At 30.7% G+C, this 16,238-nt stretch overlaps 3 protein-coding genes across 3 annotated transcripts; 2 read left to right on the forward strand and 1 right to left on the reverse strand.

The window, feature by feature from the left end:
* The first annotated feature begins 1,947 nt into the window (after nucleotides 1–1,947).
* On the forward strand, nucleotides 1,948–3,792 carry LOC112757904 (replication protein A 70 kDa DNA-binding subunit D-like). Its single transcript, XM_072197834.1, has 4 exons — nucleotides 1,948–2,028; nucleotides 2,118–2,232; nucleotides 2,309–2,463; nucleotides 2,856–3,792. The coding sequence occupies exons 1-4, from the start codon at nucleotides 1,967–1,969 to the stop codon at nucleotides 3,034–3,036; spliced, it is 513 nt and encodes a 170-aa protein (XP_072053935.1). The 5' UTR covers nucleotides 1,948–1,966; the 3' UTR covers nucleotides 3,037–3,792.
* A 2,644-nt stretch (nucleotides 3,793–6,436) lies between these two features.
* On the forward strand, nucleotides 6,437–13,122 carry LOC112757905 (uncharacterized). The gene is made up of 12 exons (XM_025806454.1): nucleotides 6,437–6,551; nucleotides 7,229–7,318; nucleotides 7,741–7,843; nucleotides 7,935–8,107; nucleotides 8,220–8,297; nucleotides 8,401–8,770; nucleotides 8,854–9,546; nucleotides 9,589–9,782; nucleotides 9,861–10,751; nucleotides 11,039–11,365; nucleotides 11,456–12,372; nucleotides 12,454–13,122. Exons 1-12 carry the CDS (start codon nucleotides 6,437–6,439, stop codon nucleotides 13,120–13,122), a joined length of 4,620 nt encoding a protein of 1,539 aa, XP_025662239.1.
* A 123-nt stretch (nucleotides 13,123–13,245) lies between these two features.
* Nucleotides 13,246–15,221, reverse strand: LOC112756080 ((S)-8-oxocitronellyl enol synthase CYC2-like). Its single transcript, XM_025804503.3, has 2 exons — nucleotides 14,026–15,221; nucleotides 13,246–13,883 (listed from the first exon to the last, which is right to left on the reverse strand). Exons 1-2 carry the CDS (start codon nucleotides 14,065–14,067, stop codon nucleotides 13,344–13,346), a joined length of 582 nt encoding a protein of 193 aa, XP_025660288.1. The 5' UTR covers nucleotides 14,068–15,221; the 3' UTR covers nucleotides 13,246–13,343.
* Between the last annotated feature and the right edge of the window lie 1,017 nt (nucleotides 15,222–16,238).

Raw genomic sequence — 16,238 nt, forward strand, 5'->3', positions numbered from 1 at the left:
TTTGTTATATGCTATTTTCAACTTATTCTTAATGAAAAAATTTTTATGAAAGATAAAATAATCAAATAAAAAGGTTTCATTATCAATTTTAAGAATAATAAAATTTCAATATTCGATTATATTCTCATGTAGCATTATTTTAAGATTCTAATACTGAACTATTAATTTTATTAAAGGTGACTTATGTTTAATTGTCTTGATTTTTAATAAAATTAATTAAATAAATTATATAATTTTGTGGAATTATTCCAATTATATTATTACTTAAAAAAATTTTTTTCTCTGTTGATAAAAACTCTCTTCTTTCTCCTGGTAACACACAGTTAGATGATGTGGGAGAGTTGCTGCCGTTGTCTCTACTTTGACAACAGTGACTCTCCACTCTCCCTCCCCCCCCCTTAAGATCGAGATTTAGAGAAAAATTTTGATTCATGAAGTTGTTTAGAGATCAGAAAAATATTCAAAAATAAGAGTGGTTCACGAAGAAGATGGCACAAGTTTTAAACAATCATGACATGGGACCGATATATATTAATTCTAGGCCATAACTATTTATTAACAGTATTTTATATTTTTATTTTTAATATATATGAAGCAACTTTATCTTCAATATGATGAAGTCATGCCACAATGAGATCCTGTAGAAAGTGAATAATAAAATTTTTTTCTTTGTGAAAAAATAGGGAACAACTATGCATGCTTCTGTAGGTGAAGATTTGATATCTGTGTTCGAGTCATTGATATCGGAAGGAACTGTGTATGTTTTTACATACTTTGGAGTTAACAACAACTGTGGGTTGTATCGCACAACATCGCATCAATTTCGGTTATTTTTTCAAGATAGAACTACTATCTTACCCTCTTTCTGTGATGCAATACCGTTATATGGTATTAAGTTAGTTCCTTTTAGGGAAATTATGGGATACTCTCCTCATCATCCTTTTTTGGTTGGTAAGTGTATAATTTATGGCAAGTACACAAGTTGATTTTTTTTTTAATTATGACAAAATATCACTAAAAGGTGTGATTTGGGTACATTTTTCTGTTTGATATTTATTTAAGACGTTGCTGGAGTTATGGCCGGCGTGGAGGGTGAGAGGAAATACATGAACGATGGTAAACTTATTAACATGATGGTCATTCATATTGAGAATGATGGGTGCGTTTTTTCCAACAATCCTTACTCACCACTTAATATGTTTAAATAAGTAATCTTTTATTTTCTAAATAATTTGCATTTCTATACAGTTTACGGCTTAATATTGTTGTTCTTGGAGAGATGGTGGACCGGATCAAGGATTTTCTAGCATCGGGCGATCAACAACTGCCAATAGTTATTTTTCAATTTGTAAGAGTAAAAAATGCTGGAGGTACGTGAGTATTTAATTACTATCAAATGATTATATTCTTATTGTAACTATTTCTACTAATTATTGAGATGCAAAATGGGTGGCTCATGAAAGGTTGTCATTAGAAGGAAGATTATGCCATCAATATTTTCATATAGTAAAAACAGTTGAGATAAGTAGAGATTTTTTTAAATATCATTGGAAATTCTCTTTTTTGTTTTTAATTTCTAAAATTTAATTGGTTGAAGTGATACAAACTATTATTATATAAAATTGGATAAACGAGGTATCAGCAGTTTTTTTTTCTTCGTTGATTGTAAATCCTATGTTGAATTACTCGAGAATTAATTAATCAATATATAATTTTAAACTATATTTCTGTTATTATATAATACTTTTTATTATTTTATATTTGCATTGAATATTTTTTTTATATGTCATTGCTAAAATAAAAAATTTTAATAATTAATTAGGTTCACGGTAGGTTATAGTTATTTTTTTAAATCTAAGTACACTTTTGGTTACCTTCCATTCGATAATTCTTCTGTCATGTATAATTGTACAACTCATTTAAACAATGATTGTTATATATAGGTACCAATATTGTGCAGAACATTATGTATGGTACTAGACTCTTGATAAATCCAGATATTCCTGAGGCTTTGATGCTTCGAAAAAGGTATTGTAACAATATTGTGAATTATTTATGGTTGTGCATATTGGCTGTATTTTTGTGGCATCGTGATTGATAAGTAGTGTGTACTATAGAGAGATCTCGCAGTACCTGTCTGTGGTTTCTGGCAAATCAGCATATCTTGATGAAGATGAAGTTTTATATTCTATTGGGAGGAAGACAATAAAGGAGTTACGTGCTGCTGCGGATGTGAGTGCTTTATATAAAACTAATTTTTTTCGTTTGGTTAATTTTTTTTTAAAACTTTCAAACTGTTCCTATATAGGTTGGATTCTATGTTGTTCGGGCCACTGTTCTTGATGTTGAACCCGTTCCAAGTTGGTGGTATAAATCATGTGTTTGCAGCGTGAAGGCAGAAGCTAATGCGGATGAATACTTCTGCGATGGCTGTAATAGGGACGTGAATAATGTGGTTGACAGGTATTACTCTAATTAGATTTATTTGTGCAATCTTTTCATAAAAATGCAATATAGTTAACTAATTGATTATGTTGATTTTTAATGATTTAGCAATATCTGGCTTAATACTAATATTTATTAAAAACAAAAACTGCTTTGGTCGATGGAAATCTGGTTTAGCCACAAAAAAAAGCTGGCAAACAAAGATAAAGTGCACAGAAAAAAATTCATATAACTACAACACTTTTATACCAAAGTCTCCTTTGCTAGGCTAAAATCTAGAAAACTGATAAATCTAAAAAAAATTGTGTTTGAGCATCTAAATTATGTTGAATATCATTTTTATGATTTTGTTGTAACTAAAGGGTGATAGGCCAGGTGTTAATTGATGTTTTTGAATTAAAAAAAAACAGGTATAAATTGAATTTGTTGGTTTTTGATGGTACTGGTACAACGAACTTTGTTGTATTCGATAAAGAGGTCGCAGCACTATTTGGACGAACCTGTACTGAGATGGTGAAAGAGTTGAATGTACGTGAAACCAATTTCGTTGAACACGTTATGATTGTCAATAAGATATGTTTGTTTATTTAGAACGATATAAATGTAAAATTTTTGGTGTAGGAAAAAGGGAAAGCAAGCAAAGATCCTACTGGTTTTAATGAGTTTTTCCTTGATAAGGAGTTTCTATTCAAGGTCGAAGTAGAAACTACTGGATGGTGCGATTCTTATGATGTATCGGTGATACGTTCTGATTCTTCCAATTTACCGAGGTGGAGGGACACTCAAGGCCCGGTAAAATCTGGTGTACCCCGTGCTGATCCTATTAACCCTATGCATGTATGATTTCTTCTTTATTTTTTGTTAATTTTTAGACTATGTATATTAAGGCTTAATTTGCCAAATATGAGATGCTGTTTATTTATTTTTTTCATTGTTTTTTTATGTAGCCTCGAGGTGAAGATGGATGTTCTGTTTGTGATGAGTCACCTGATCCAATTGTGAAAAATTTGTCTGTTATTAAAAAACCTGTTGTGAGGGTATTCATTTAGTCTTCACTTATATGGCCTCTTTTATATTTTGGAATTTATTTTTTAGTTAAAATCTTAATTATACTTTTTTGTTTTATTTTGTTTGAAGCGTCTGTTGGATGAGTTCAACATGTCTGGTGCTCCTTCCATTAAAAAGTAGCTGCTGTGAAACATGAGGTTTTTCATGTAATGGAGATAAAGGAGCATGTTTTAAAGGTTTGGTGGAGTCTTGGCTATGACTAATGTTTATTGAGAGAATAGATACTATTCAAATTTTAAAATATTTTATATTAAATAATTGTTGTTTTGTTTTATTTAATTATCTATGTTTTTTGGGACATGCTAATGACATTGAAAATACTTTCTTTTTATTTTGATACAAGTCAAACATGACTCTAATATATAATTAGATAATTATGGGTATTGTTAGCGTGTCTATATATATATATATATATATATATATATATATATATATATATATATATATATATATTATTTTAGATGTTATTTTTTTTATTAAAATTTATTGAATACTTTTAGAATACAGATTTTTTGACTATATGATTATATCTGCTATTTTTGTAATTGACTAAAAAGAACAAGAAAGTAATTGACTAATTGACCTGTATATCAAACAATAGTCATTGACATTCAGCGACCTTACTCCTCAAGTTATTATTATTTGGGTGGGGATCAATCATCGTATTTTAAAGAAGATACAATCATTTAAGCTTCTTGGTGGTGTTTTTTTTTTTTTTTTTTAAATGTTCAACATGGATTCTAAAATTCCACTACACTTAACACTTTTTTTTCTTCCAATTTTATAATTTAGAATTAACTCGAAGGATAGCGATTTTACCAACTTCTAATTAATAGAGTCACTTATTTATTATATGCTATTTTCAACTTATTCTTAGAAAAAAATTTTATGAAAAATAAAATAATGTAATAATTTTATGAAAAATAAAATAATGAAATAAAAAGGTTTCATTATCAATTTTAAGAATAATAAAATTTCAATATTCGATTATATTCTCATGTAGCATTATTTTAAGATTCTAATACTGAACTATTAATTTTATATTAGGTGACTTATGTTTAATTGTCTTGATTTTTAATAAAATTAATTAAATAAATTATATAATTTTGTAGAATTATTCCAATTATATTATTACTTAAAATTTTTTTTTCTCTCTGTTGATAAAAACTCTCTTCTTTCTCCTGGTAACACACGGTTAGATGATGTGGGAGAGTTGCTGCCCGTTGTCTCTACTTTGACAACAGTGACCTTCCACTCTCCCTCCTCTCCCCCCGCTTAAAATCGAGATTTAGAGAAAAATTTTGATTCATGAAGTTGTTTAGAGATCAGAAAAATATTCAGAAATAGGAGTGGTTCACGAAGAAAATGGCACAAATTTTAAGCAATTATGACATGGGACCGATATATATTAATTATATTCTAAATTCTTCAACCTAAACTCAAAATCCGCAAATAAAAATTAGTATATGAATTTTTTCGAAATAAAATAATAACATTAATAAAAAGTGCTTTTAATTTATTATTAGTTAATCATTGAACGTATAATTATCAAATAAAACATATTATTAAATGAGAGAAATTACTGAATGAGAGTGATTGTTAGGGTGTTGGTGTTGTATGCTGTTGTGACTCATTAAAGTATGTTATATTATATTTATGACTCCGTAAATAGAAACTTTTTATTTCGTTCAAAAAAGAAAACTATTAATTTAAAATAGAATAATATCTTTGATTCTTTCCAACAAATTATAACATATACACATTAATATTTTAGCCCAGCCCAAAATACAATAGCTCTATATAAGAACTCTACAATTACATATAATCTTTCATATTCAATATTTGATTATTAGATATCCTTTTGAAGGTGTTACTTTTGCACATTGCACCACATCTTTATGTAAGTTTTATTTATTTTTTTTCATTTCAAATAAATTTTTTAAGTGTTGATTAGTCTTCTATTGATTAGTGTTTTGGTTTTATTTTGTTCAACTTCTTTACAATTTTATTTTTTTACTGTTCACATGTTATAAACTTATTAGTTTAGTAATTGAAAAGAATTAATATAATATAGCTTAATTGTTAAATATTTGAAAAAAAAAAGACTATTATACACTCTCTAAAAATACTGTTACTACACAATACACTATGTTTTATGTAATTTTTATATGTTTTATGTAAGTTTCATTTTCTTTTATCAGATAGGTTAAAGTTTGTTAATTTGGATACTAATTTTTATTATTCACTCAATGTAATTATCCAAAATTATATATTTTATTATTTATAAAATAAATTTAAAAATTACACGGAGAACATGCAATACCACCTTTTAAAAGTATATTATTATTATTATTATTATTATTGTTGTTGTTGTTGTTGTTGTTATTATTATTATTATTATTATTATTGAAGCATATCACAAAGTTGTATTTAATTTTTAATACGTAATCTAATTTTTAATATTTAAATTTTAAATGACTAAAATTATTCTGTGTTGAATATTTTTGTCTTTAACTAATTTTTGTGTTATATGTTGATTAAAAAATGTGATTTATTGAATACTTCTAAATTCAAATTTAAAAATTGTCGTGCAGGAGTGTATATTTTCAATCAATTATTTAATAATATATAATATTATATATATATATATATATATATATATATATATATATCCATTTTAATTAGATTATTAATTTGTGAATTAAAAGTCACTGTTAATATATTTTTACATATTTAAAAATTAAGTTTTTTATTTTTTAAGTAAAAATTGATACCTCATAAATTAATCAATAAATAATCAGTATTGTAAGTTAATGGATATTCAAAATTTAATTTCAAAATAAGTATTAAAATTTAAAAATTTGTATTCGTAGCTCATTGTTGCGGAAGAAGTACATTGTAGATAAGTGACTTAACAACGATAATGTATCCCACTCCAATCACACAATCGAAGATTGCAAGATTAAGACGAAAGATAATTTTGGCAAGAAAACGAAAAAGACTTGATGATAATGAGTCTGCTTTCTTTGGTGCTTCTGGTAGGTGTTCTTCTAAAACTTCTTTAATTTCTATTTTTTATGGGAATTACAGTTTAAACTATTATTATTGTTGAGAATATTAGCGAAGTAGTTTGTACTATACATAATTTTTTTAAATATTTTAGTTTAGTGATTTAAAAACTAAAAATAACTATTCATCTTTATAATTTTTTTTAAACTCATATTTAATAAGCTATAAATTACATAAAAACTATGCAATCTTCAAATCTTCATATACTATTTAGGTTAATTAATTATTTAATATTATTTAAAATATACTCTATCATAGTTTAAAATAATATACTATTTATCCTAAATTAATACATAAAACTCTATATTAATTGGGAAAATATAAAATTTGATGCTTTTGTGTATATCTATTTAACTCGATTTAAATAAATTGAAATTTTAAAATTATATTTAAATTTAGAGTTTTATTTGTTATTTAAATTGCATTGTATTTATTTTTAACTGATGACTGGTTATATTTTGAATAATATGATATGAATACTCATTGATTTAGTTTAATAATTTAAAAAATAATTCAATAAAGCTAAACCAATACAAAAAAAATTTTAACTACGAAAGTATACTACTAAAATTATATAAAATCAAATACGAGATTAGTTAATTGAATAATTATTATTTGTGTTTCATTTATTTTTTTGACTTAACAGTGTCGAAGAACAACAATAATACAAATTTTGACGTACATAAAAATGTGCATCATATTACTACAAGTCAAAGAACAGTGTGTCGAGAAATTGGTACCTCATCTAATATTCTCAGTTTACAATCCAGTAAAGATAAATGTGACATTTTTTTCACTGTAATTGACTCATATTTATCTAAATTTAATTTATATCGGTTTAATGATGAAAATTTTCTATATATTTCTCATTACTCATTCATAGGGAAGCAACTATCTATGCATGGTATACACTGTGCCTCGCATGGAATTTTTGGACAGGAAAATACTCCTCCTAATTATGTAAGACCTTCTACATCAGAGATAAGATCTAAATCTTTAACTCTACAGACGGATCCTTCATTGACAAGAACTCCACTGTCCGTGTTAACAAATAGTACGTATAGTGAATGATTGCCAAATGATTCATACACCAATATTTAACAAAAATTATACTTCATCGGAAATCATTTATATAACATAGATTTATTACAATTCTAGCATACTCCAGTGTACAAGGACCCGTCAATAATCTAACTGAAGTCGTTTCACAAAATCAGCTTCCATCACACTCCGGTTTCCACCGATCGTGCCTAACAGAAAGGTAATTTAGAAAAGATAGTCGTCATTATTATATTCTTTTTTTTCTATAGTTTCTATGGTTTATTTGAATGAAATTTAACTTTTTTGAAAAGAAGTTCTACTATGATTGGGGTGCAAAAAGGACAATCTTCCTCTGTTGTTGCTTCGGTGGCTATTAATTTGGCACAACTTTATGAAGATGTAAATTTATCGACTGTTAAAACACATCTACCAAGTGCTGACACACACAGTGGCCAACGTGTTGACCCTTTAGTTGATGATGAAGGTAATTTCTCACTATATCAAGAATTTAAGTTTGTAGTTTACAAGATATATGAATTATTAGTAATAATCAAAATGATTATGTTTGCATTTTTTATAATTTTTTTTTACTGTAGTTTTGAATGGTTATGATGATTCAATGTTGGATGTGGATATGGAAGATAATTTTATACCGTCCTCAGAAATCTTAGACGGTATGTAAAATTTTTATCTGTATGCTTATTTGCATCTGTGTACATCATGGACTAAATTGTATCGGTATGACAACTGAGTAGCTAAAGAGAGTTCATTCGACAGATGTATGGGATATAGGAAATCCTATTTATCAATGTCAACACTGTAAAGCATGGATGTGGTCTGGAGAGCTTCCTCTACTTTCTGTGCCTCCTGATGAGCTCATTCAGCTTCATACTGGAGGAGATCAAAGAAGTATTCATTTCCTAAAAAATATAAGGACATTTAATTCAATGTTTTGTTTTACATCAATGGCTGGAAAAATTGACCGTGGGGTGAACAATGGGACTGCTCCTCCAATTTTTAAGCTTGGGGGTCAAAACTACCATAGCATTGGTAGCTTACTTCCTCCTGATAGTTTGCGACCAACATTTGCCCAGCTATATATCTATGACACAGAAAATGAGATTGATAATCGAATAGGCACACTTCGGTAATTTTCATGCAATCAGTCAAATTTTTTAGTTATTTCTTATCTGTTAGAGAAAATAACATAAATTTTATTTTTTTTCGCAGTTCCAATGAAGCTATAAATGAGCGAGATAGGGAAATTGTGGCAATATTAAGAAACATGCTAGATAGATATAATAGTTTGGCAAAGAGTTTTCGCTATGCAAGAGATAGATACCAACAGGAAAATTGCACAAACATAAAGCTTAAGTTGATTAGTAAAAGGACTACAGATGGCAGGACATACAACTTGCCATCTGCATCTGAAGTGGCTGCATTGATTGTTGGCGATGTCGAACAACTTAGTAATGATAGAGATATTATTATAGAGAGTCAATCTAGAAAGCTCCAGCGGATTGATGTTTTTCATCCATCTTATTTAGCCTTGCAATATCCATTGTTGTTTCCGTATGGGGAGGATGGATTTCGTTTGGGTATTGCAACATCAGATTCTATCTCCGCTAGACCTACAAAGAAAAACAAAACAATCACTTTGCGACAATTCTTTGCTTTTCGACTACAGAAAAGGACGGGTGAATCTCCGTTAATTCTGAGATCAAAGAGATTATTCCAACAGTTTCTGGTAGATGCCTACACAATGGTGGAATCAGAGAGGTTAAAATTCTTTAGGTGTAAACAACCACAGTTGAGGGTTGATAAATACAAATGTCTGCATGAAAGTCTTATAAACGGGGATGTAGATGCTGCAAGGCTTGGGAAAAGAATAATACTTCCCAGTACTTTTACCGGTGGACCTAGGTATATGATGAATAATTGTAAAGATGCGTTTGCAATTTGCAGATATGCAGGATATCCTAGCTATTTTATCACCATGACCTGTAACCCTGAATGGGATGAGATAAGAAGAGAAGTGACTTCCATTGGATTGAAGGCAGAAGACCGTCCTGATATATTGTGTCGAGTTTTCAAGATCAAGCTTGATGGTTTGATAGATGACCTCAAAGAGGGAAAAATCTTTGGCAAAATTTTGGGATGTAAGTCTGTGTTTATGCAACGCTTTATTAAAATCCTATGTTGTAATGCTTTGCTCATTTGTCTTTTTCAATTTTCAGACGTTTGTACTGTAGAGTTTCAAAAGAGAGGGCTTCCGCATGCACATATCCTTTTATTCATGAGTAACGAGTTCAAGCCACAAACACCAGATGACATAGACAAACATATAACAGCTGAGATTCCTGATGAAAATGAAAGGCCAAATCTACATAGAGCTGTTCAAAATTACATGGTACATGGTCCATGTGGTCCATACAACAAGAATTCACCTTGCATGAAGAATGGATCCTGTTCAAAGTTCTATCCTAAAGAGTTTAGACAGCGAACACTCATTGATGAGGCCGGATTTCCCAAATATAGGCGTACTGATAACGGTCGAACAGTGAAGAAAAGGGAATGTGTACTAGACAATAAGTTCATTGTTCCGTATAATCCAGAATTGTTGCTCAAGTTCGGGTGCCACATAAATGTGGAATACACATGCCAAACAAGTTCTATTAAGTATCTGTTTAAGTATGTACACAAGGGTAATGACCGCGTAACAGCTACTCTATACAATGCTGGTGATCCGTCAGAAGCCACACAAGTTGTTGACGAAATTAGGAATTACTACGATTGTAGGTATATTTCGGCATGTGAGGCAGTCTGGCGTCTATTTGGATACGAAATCCAAGAGAAAGAACCATTTGTGATTAGACTTCCATTCCATTTGGAGGATGAGCAACCTGTGGTTTATGGTGAAACTTCTAATGTGAATGATATCGTCGAAAGAGCAATATCTCATAGGTCCATGTTTTTGGGATGGATGGAAGCGAACATGTCATATCCTTATGCTCGAAGTCTGACTTATGCTGAGTTTCCAACCAAGTTTGTTTGGAAGGACGATTCTTCAAAGTGGTTTCCTCGAAAGAAAGGCTTCGCAATTGGAAGGTTGACTCATGTACCTGCAGGTAATGACGAGTTTACATTCAATTTTGATCTTACTTATTTAAGGATTTAAATTTAAAATCTTAACAGCCTGTGCCCCATATCCATTTTATTCAATTTATCTACACTAGAAAATAAATGTTCATATAACTTTCAACAGTTATAATTTGTAGATTATATGATTTTTTATTTTTCAATATTTTTTAGAAAAATTATTCTTAAGCGGATGTGAAGCTACATAATAATTAAAATAGCGTAGCTTAATCCATTTAACAACTTAAAAGTGGGATTTTAACTAAGTTTTTTGCAGCAAATACCGAAGAATATTACCAACGACTTCTCTTGAATACTCAAAGAGGATGTACGAGTTTTCGAGATATAAGAACAGTTGGAGGAATAATTTATGCTACGTATAGAGATGCATGCTTCGCCCTTGGACTCTTGCAAGATGACAAAGAATTCATTGATGCAATTAAGGAAGCAAGCTCATGGGCCTCAGGATCATATGTTAGGAGGTTATTTGTCATTCTATTAACATCCAACAATATCTCAAGACCAGAACATGTTTGGGATAGATGTTGGCATGAACTCTCAGATGATATTTTGTATCAACAGAGAGTCGTGATGAACATGAGTGGTGAGTTTCTATTAATTACAATGATAAAAGTTCTTTCTTATTGATCATTTTTAGTTTGATTGAATTTTTATGGTATCGTATAATATGCAGAGTTAACAATGTCAGATGATGAGATTAAGCAGTTGTGCTTAATGGATATAGACAAGATCTTACATTCCTATGGTAAGACCTTGAAAGACTATCCTCCTATGCCTTTAGCAACTGAAGTTGATAATTCTTTGTTAACCGAAAGGGTTATAAGGGAAGAGCTAAACTTTAACAGGGATGATTTAAAGAAAAATGCCTCAGATATGTTAGCCATCGCAACACCTGAGCAGAGATATGCATTCGATAAAATTGTTACAGCTGTGTATTGTGATGAAGGGGGTTTTTTCTTTGTGTATGGTCATGGAGGTACTGGAAAAACATTTCTCTGGAACCTTATGTCTGCTGAGATTCGCTCAAGGGGTGATGTAGTGTTAAACGTTGCTTCGAGTGGTATTGCATCTTTACTTCTTCCCAATGGAAGAACGGCACACTCAAGGTTCAAAATACCGCTGAATATAACTGAGGATTCTGTATGTAACATCAAACCTGGTTCCCCTCAAGCAATGTTACTGTTGAAAGCCAAACTTATAATTTGGGATGAGGCCCCAATGGTTAGTAGGTACTGCTATGAAGCGCTTGACAAATGCTTGGGTGACATCATGAGGTGTTCTCCAACATATAACAAAGATTTGCCCTTTGGAGGAAAAGTAGTTGTACTAGGTGGAGACTTTAGACAAATTCTTCCTGTCATTCCACGAGGATCGAGACAAGATATCGTTCATTCAACAGTGAATTCGTCTTACCTTTGGAAGTTTTGCCAGGTGCTCAAACTAACAAAAAACATGAGACTCTCTGTAGGGACGACTGCTTCAGATCAAGACGAGACAGAGCAATTTGGTGAGTGGTTATTGAAAGTTGGTGATGGTCTAATAGGTGACAATATGGATGGTGAATCTGAGATATGTCTTCCAGGAGATATTGTTATTCCTTCTTCGGACCAGGCATTTGATGAGTTAGTTCATTTTTCTTATCCAAATATTCTGGAAAACATATCCTCAAAGGATTTTTTCAAAACAAGAACTATACTGGCTCCCACACTAGACATCGTTGAAGAGGTCAACAACCATCTGATGGCTATCATTCCTGGAGGAGAAAAATTATATCTTAGTTCGGATTCCATATGTATGGATGAAGGGAATATGGAGAGTCAACTAGATCTCTATGGTCCTGAATTACTGAATAGCATAAATTGCTCTGGTTTACCTCCACATAAATTAATACTCAAGGTTGGTGTTCCGGTGATGTTACTGAGGAATATTGACCAATCCAGTGGTCTTTGTAATGGTACAAGGCTACAAGTTAGGAAGCTTGGAAATCATGTCATAGAATGCGAAGTCTTAACGGGTAATAATGTTGGTCATATTGCTTTGATTCCAAGAATGAATATGGTACCAACAAATGAAACTGTCCCAGTTAGATTCCAACGAAGACAGTTTCCCATAATAGTATCGTTTGCCATGACAATTAATAAGTCTCAGGGACAAACTTTATCTCATGTTGGATTGTACTTGCCCAGACCAGTTTTTACACATGGCCAACTATATGTGGCACTTTCAAGAGTTAAGAGTAAGAGAGGTTTAAAAGTTTTACTTATGAATCACGTAGGAATGTCTGCAAATTCAACTATCAATGTTGTTTATAGAGAAGTCTTTGAAAAAATAGTATTCTAATGTAAATATTTTAATTTTATTTTAAATTCTGTATCAGTGTATAATTATTTTACTTTAAAATATATAAAATAATTATTACTTCCTTTTTAAGTTAAACTTTGATTTTGATAATAATTTTATAAATATCTTAAAATAATAATTATTTCGTATTTTTGTTTTAAGTATCGAAGCATATAAATTTTTTTCTTACTTTTATAAATTTTCCCGTGCTGAGCACGGGTTTATACACTAGTTTCAAACAATATGTCCTCTAGGGTGTAGTAAAAGTTTGGTGCATTGACACGTGGCAAGTCTTCAGTGAAAGGTGGCTCGTTGGCCTTGATCTTTCCGAAAAGCTCAAAGGGCCCTACATAGTGTTTGACTCCTGTTTGGAGAGACACGTGGCGGAGATTGGGAGCCTTTGGAATTAGAGCGTTGAGGACGTTGCGGAACATGGACCCGTTGACTTCAATATTTTGGGCCTCAGTGGACTTGCTGGTCCATGAGACATAAAATATGTGAGTGACGTCAGTTAGCGGTGAGAGCTTCAACGCGACGTCGTTTGGGTTCGAGATGTCGCATTGAACATAGTGGACAGGGTGGTTGGTGTTCCATGCCGGTCGATCACGCCGCGCTACGCCGTAAACCTTCCATGGACCACCTGGTGTGTTTTGGAGAGAGAGAATTTCGGCTAGACTATTGCCTACTATGCCCGTCACGCCTATAATCAATGCCACATTTTGCGAGTTTTGTGATGATTCATCTATTTCATTAGATATATTCTGCATGACCAAAATATGAATGTATGTTAGAGATATCGTTAAATACTTAAATCATTAAAGCAATTTTAATGTTTGGGAAAATAAAACAAAGAACATATAACAAAGGAAAACAACACATTAATGTCATTTAATTTGAACTTACCTTGGCAGCAGCTCCAGTAGATCTTTCCCACCACCAGCTCATATTATTTTATTTTTGGAGATCAAGATTTAATTAAGGGTAAGAAAAGATGGCTTCGGTTTTAAGCAAGTGGTGGCAACTTTGATTCTTTGATATTTACATTCATGATTCATTCAGATATATATATATATATATATATATATATATATAGTACTAGGATTTAGAAGAAACGATGGCAAAATAATATTAATTTTTGAGAAATGTTAGGGCCAGTAATTTTTGTGATTTGTAGCCATCAAATAGCCATCAATGATGGTTTTAATGGTGTGAGATTGGGGTGAGATTTCATCTAATGATTCACTTTTCTTTACTGGTTACATGTTGGTCAAAATTTAACAAAGTTGCTGCCCCTAGACTTTTCCTTAATATTTTTTTGAATGAAAATAAGCTCAATACACTAACATGGAGCAACAAAAGAAATACATAAAACAATTCATAAAACCCCTGTTACTTCCGGCAACGCCATCAACCACCAAAGAAATTATTGTTGGTCCATTCGTTGTAGCTCAGAACCGTCTTCTTGATGACAAACTCCACACTTGTTTCCTGATTATTAAAGATTCTAACATTGCGTTCCACCAAAATGTTCCAAATCACTGCAAAGAACCCTGGTTACATGTTGGTCAAAATTTAACAAAGTTGCTGCCCCTAGACTTTTCCTTAATATTTTTTTGAATGAAAATAAGCTCAATACACTAACATGGAGCAACAAAAGAAATACATAAAACAATTCATAAAACCCCTGTTACTTCCGGCAACGCCATCAACCACCAAAGAAATTATTGTTGGTCCATTCGTTGTAGCTCAGAACCGTCTTCTTGATGACAAACTCCACACTTGTTTCCTGATTATTAAAGATTCTAACATTGCGTTCCACCAAAATGTTCCAAATCACTGCAAAGAACCCTGGCAACCATTTTTTCTGATCTTGTTTCCGCTTATACCTACTGGTCTACCGCTCAAATAATTCCCTTATTGTACCCACACCTCCCCAAACGACCTCAACCAACTGCACCACACCTGCCACGTTAGCTCACAGAGAAGAAACAGATGCTCCACCGACTCTATCTCCTTCTTACAAAAAGCACAGATATTATCATTGGATCTAATGACGCCTAGCTTACTCAATCTCTTCTTAGTATTCACTCTACCAATAAGCACAAACCACCCAAACAGCTCAATTCTCGGCGGGCAAAATAATATTAATATATAGTAACATAATCTTGGTTTGAATTGTTTTATTTTATTTGATGACAAGTGCCATGACATACATACATACGACTAAGTTGATAACTTCACATTAATGATTGACCATAGTCCATAGTAAATTAGTAAGGAGTGGGGATGGAGAAATTGTACACGGAACCTATCTAAAGAACGGTTCAACTAGGTATTCTTTAAATATGGTACAATTTTCAGCCTTTTCTTACAGTAATTCAAAAAAAATAAAACTAATACATCTAAAAATTGTAAATAGATTTAGTGTTTTTAAGAATTAAATTTATATTTAAAATTCAAATTAAATCAAACTAACATTTAAAATTTAAATCTTAAATTTCTGTTTTAAATTTAATATATTTAATATAATAATATTTTATAATTTAAATACACATCTAAAATTCAAATTACTCAAAATTTAAAATTTAACTTTTAAAATTCTAAAGGTTTTTTACTTTTTAAAATTATGATTAAGTTCTATTTAGTAGTGTATTAATGATCGAAAGATATTATTTTTGTTGCATAGCTTTCATAGTCAATTAGCTTGCTGGGTTGGTTGCATGGGATGGTTACACTGAAATTAAAAGAAATACATCTATTTGTTGGGATGAGAATAAAGATAAGAACTTGTACAAGTAATTAGCGTGGATTATTACGTGTACTTAATTAGTTTGAGTAAAGAAGCAAAAAGTAATCTAGAGTTTATAAGAGAAGATGTAGTTGGTATAATCATAAAAAATTGTGTTTTTATTTTTCAATTATAACACATCTAATAGTATGATATTATATACAAAATATTCTTAAAACACATCTAAAATGATAAAAATATAGATTTTAGATATAAACGTTTTCAAAATTGTTAAATTCTAGTTTTTAAATAAAAACAGTACATAATACAATTAATCTTTTGATTTTTGATTCAATAAAATGCATCTAATATTTATTATTTAAATTAT

This window comes from Arachis hypogaea, chromosome 6, assembly GCF_003086295.3.
Source record: "Arachis hypogaea cultivar Tifrunner chromosome 6, arahy.Tifrunner.gnm2.J5K5, whole genome shotgun sequence".
Classification (NCBI taxonomy): domain Eukaryota; kingdom Viridiplantae; phylum Streptophyta; class Magnoliopsida; order Fabales; family Fabaceae; genus Arachis; species Arachis hypogaea.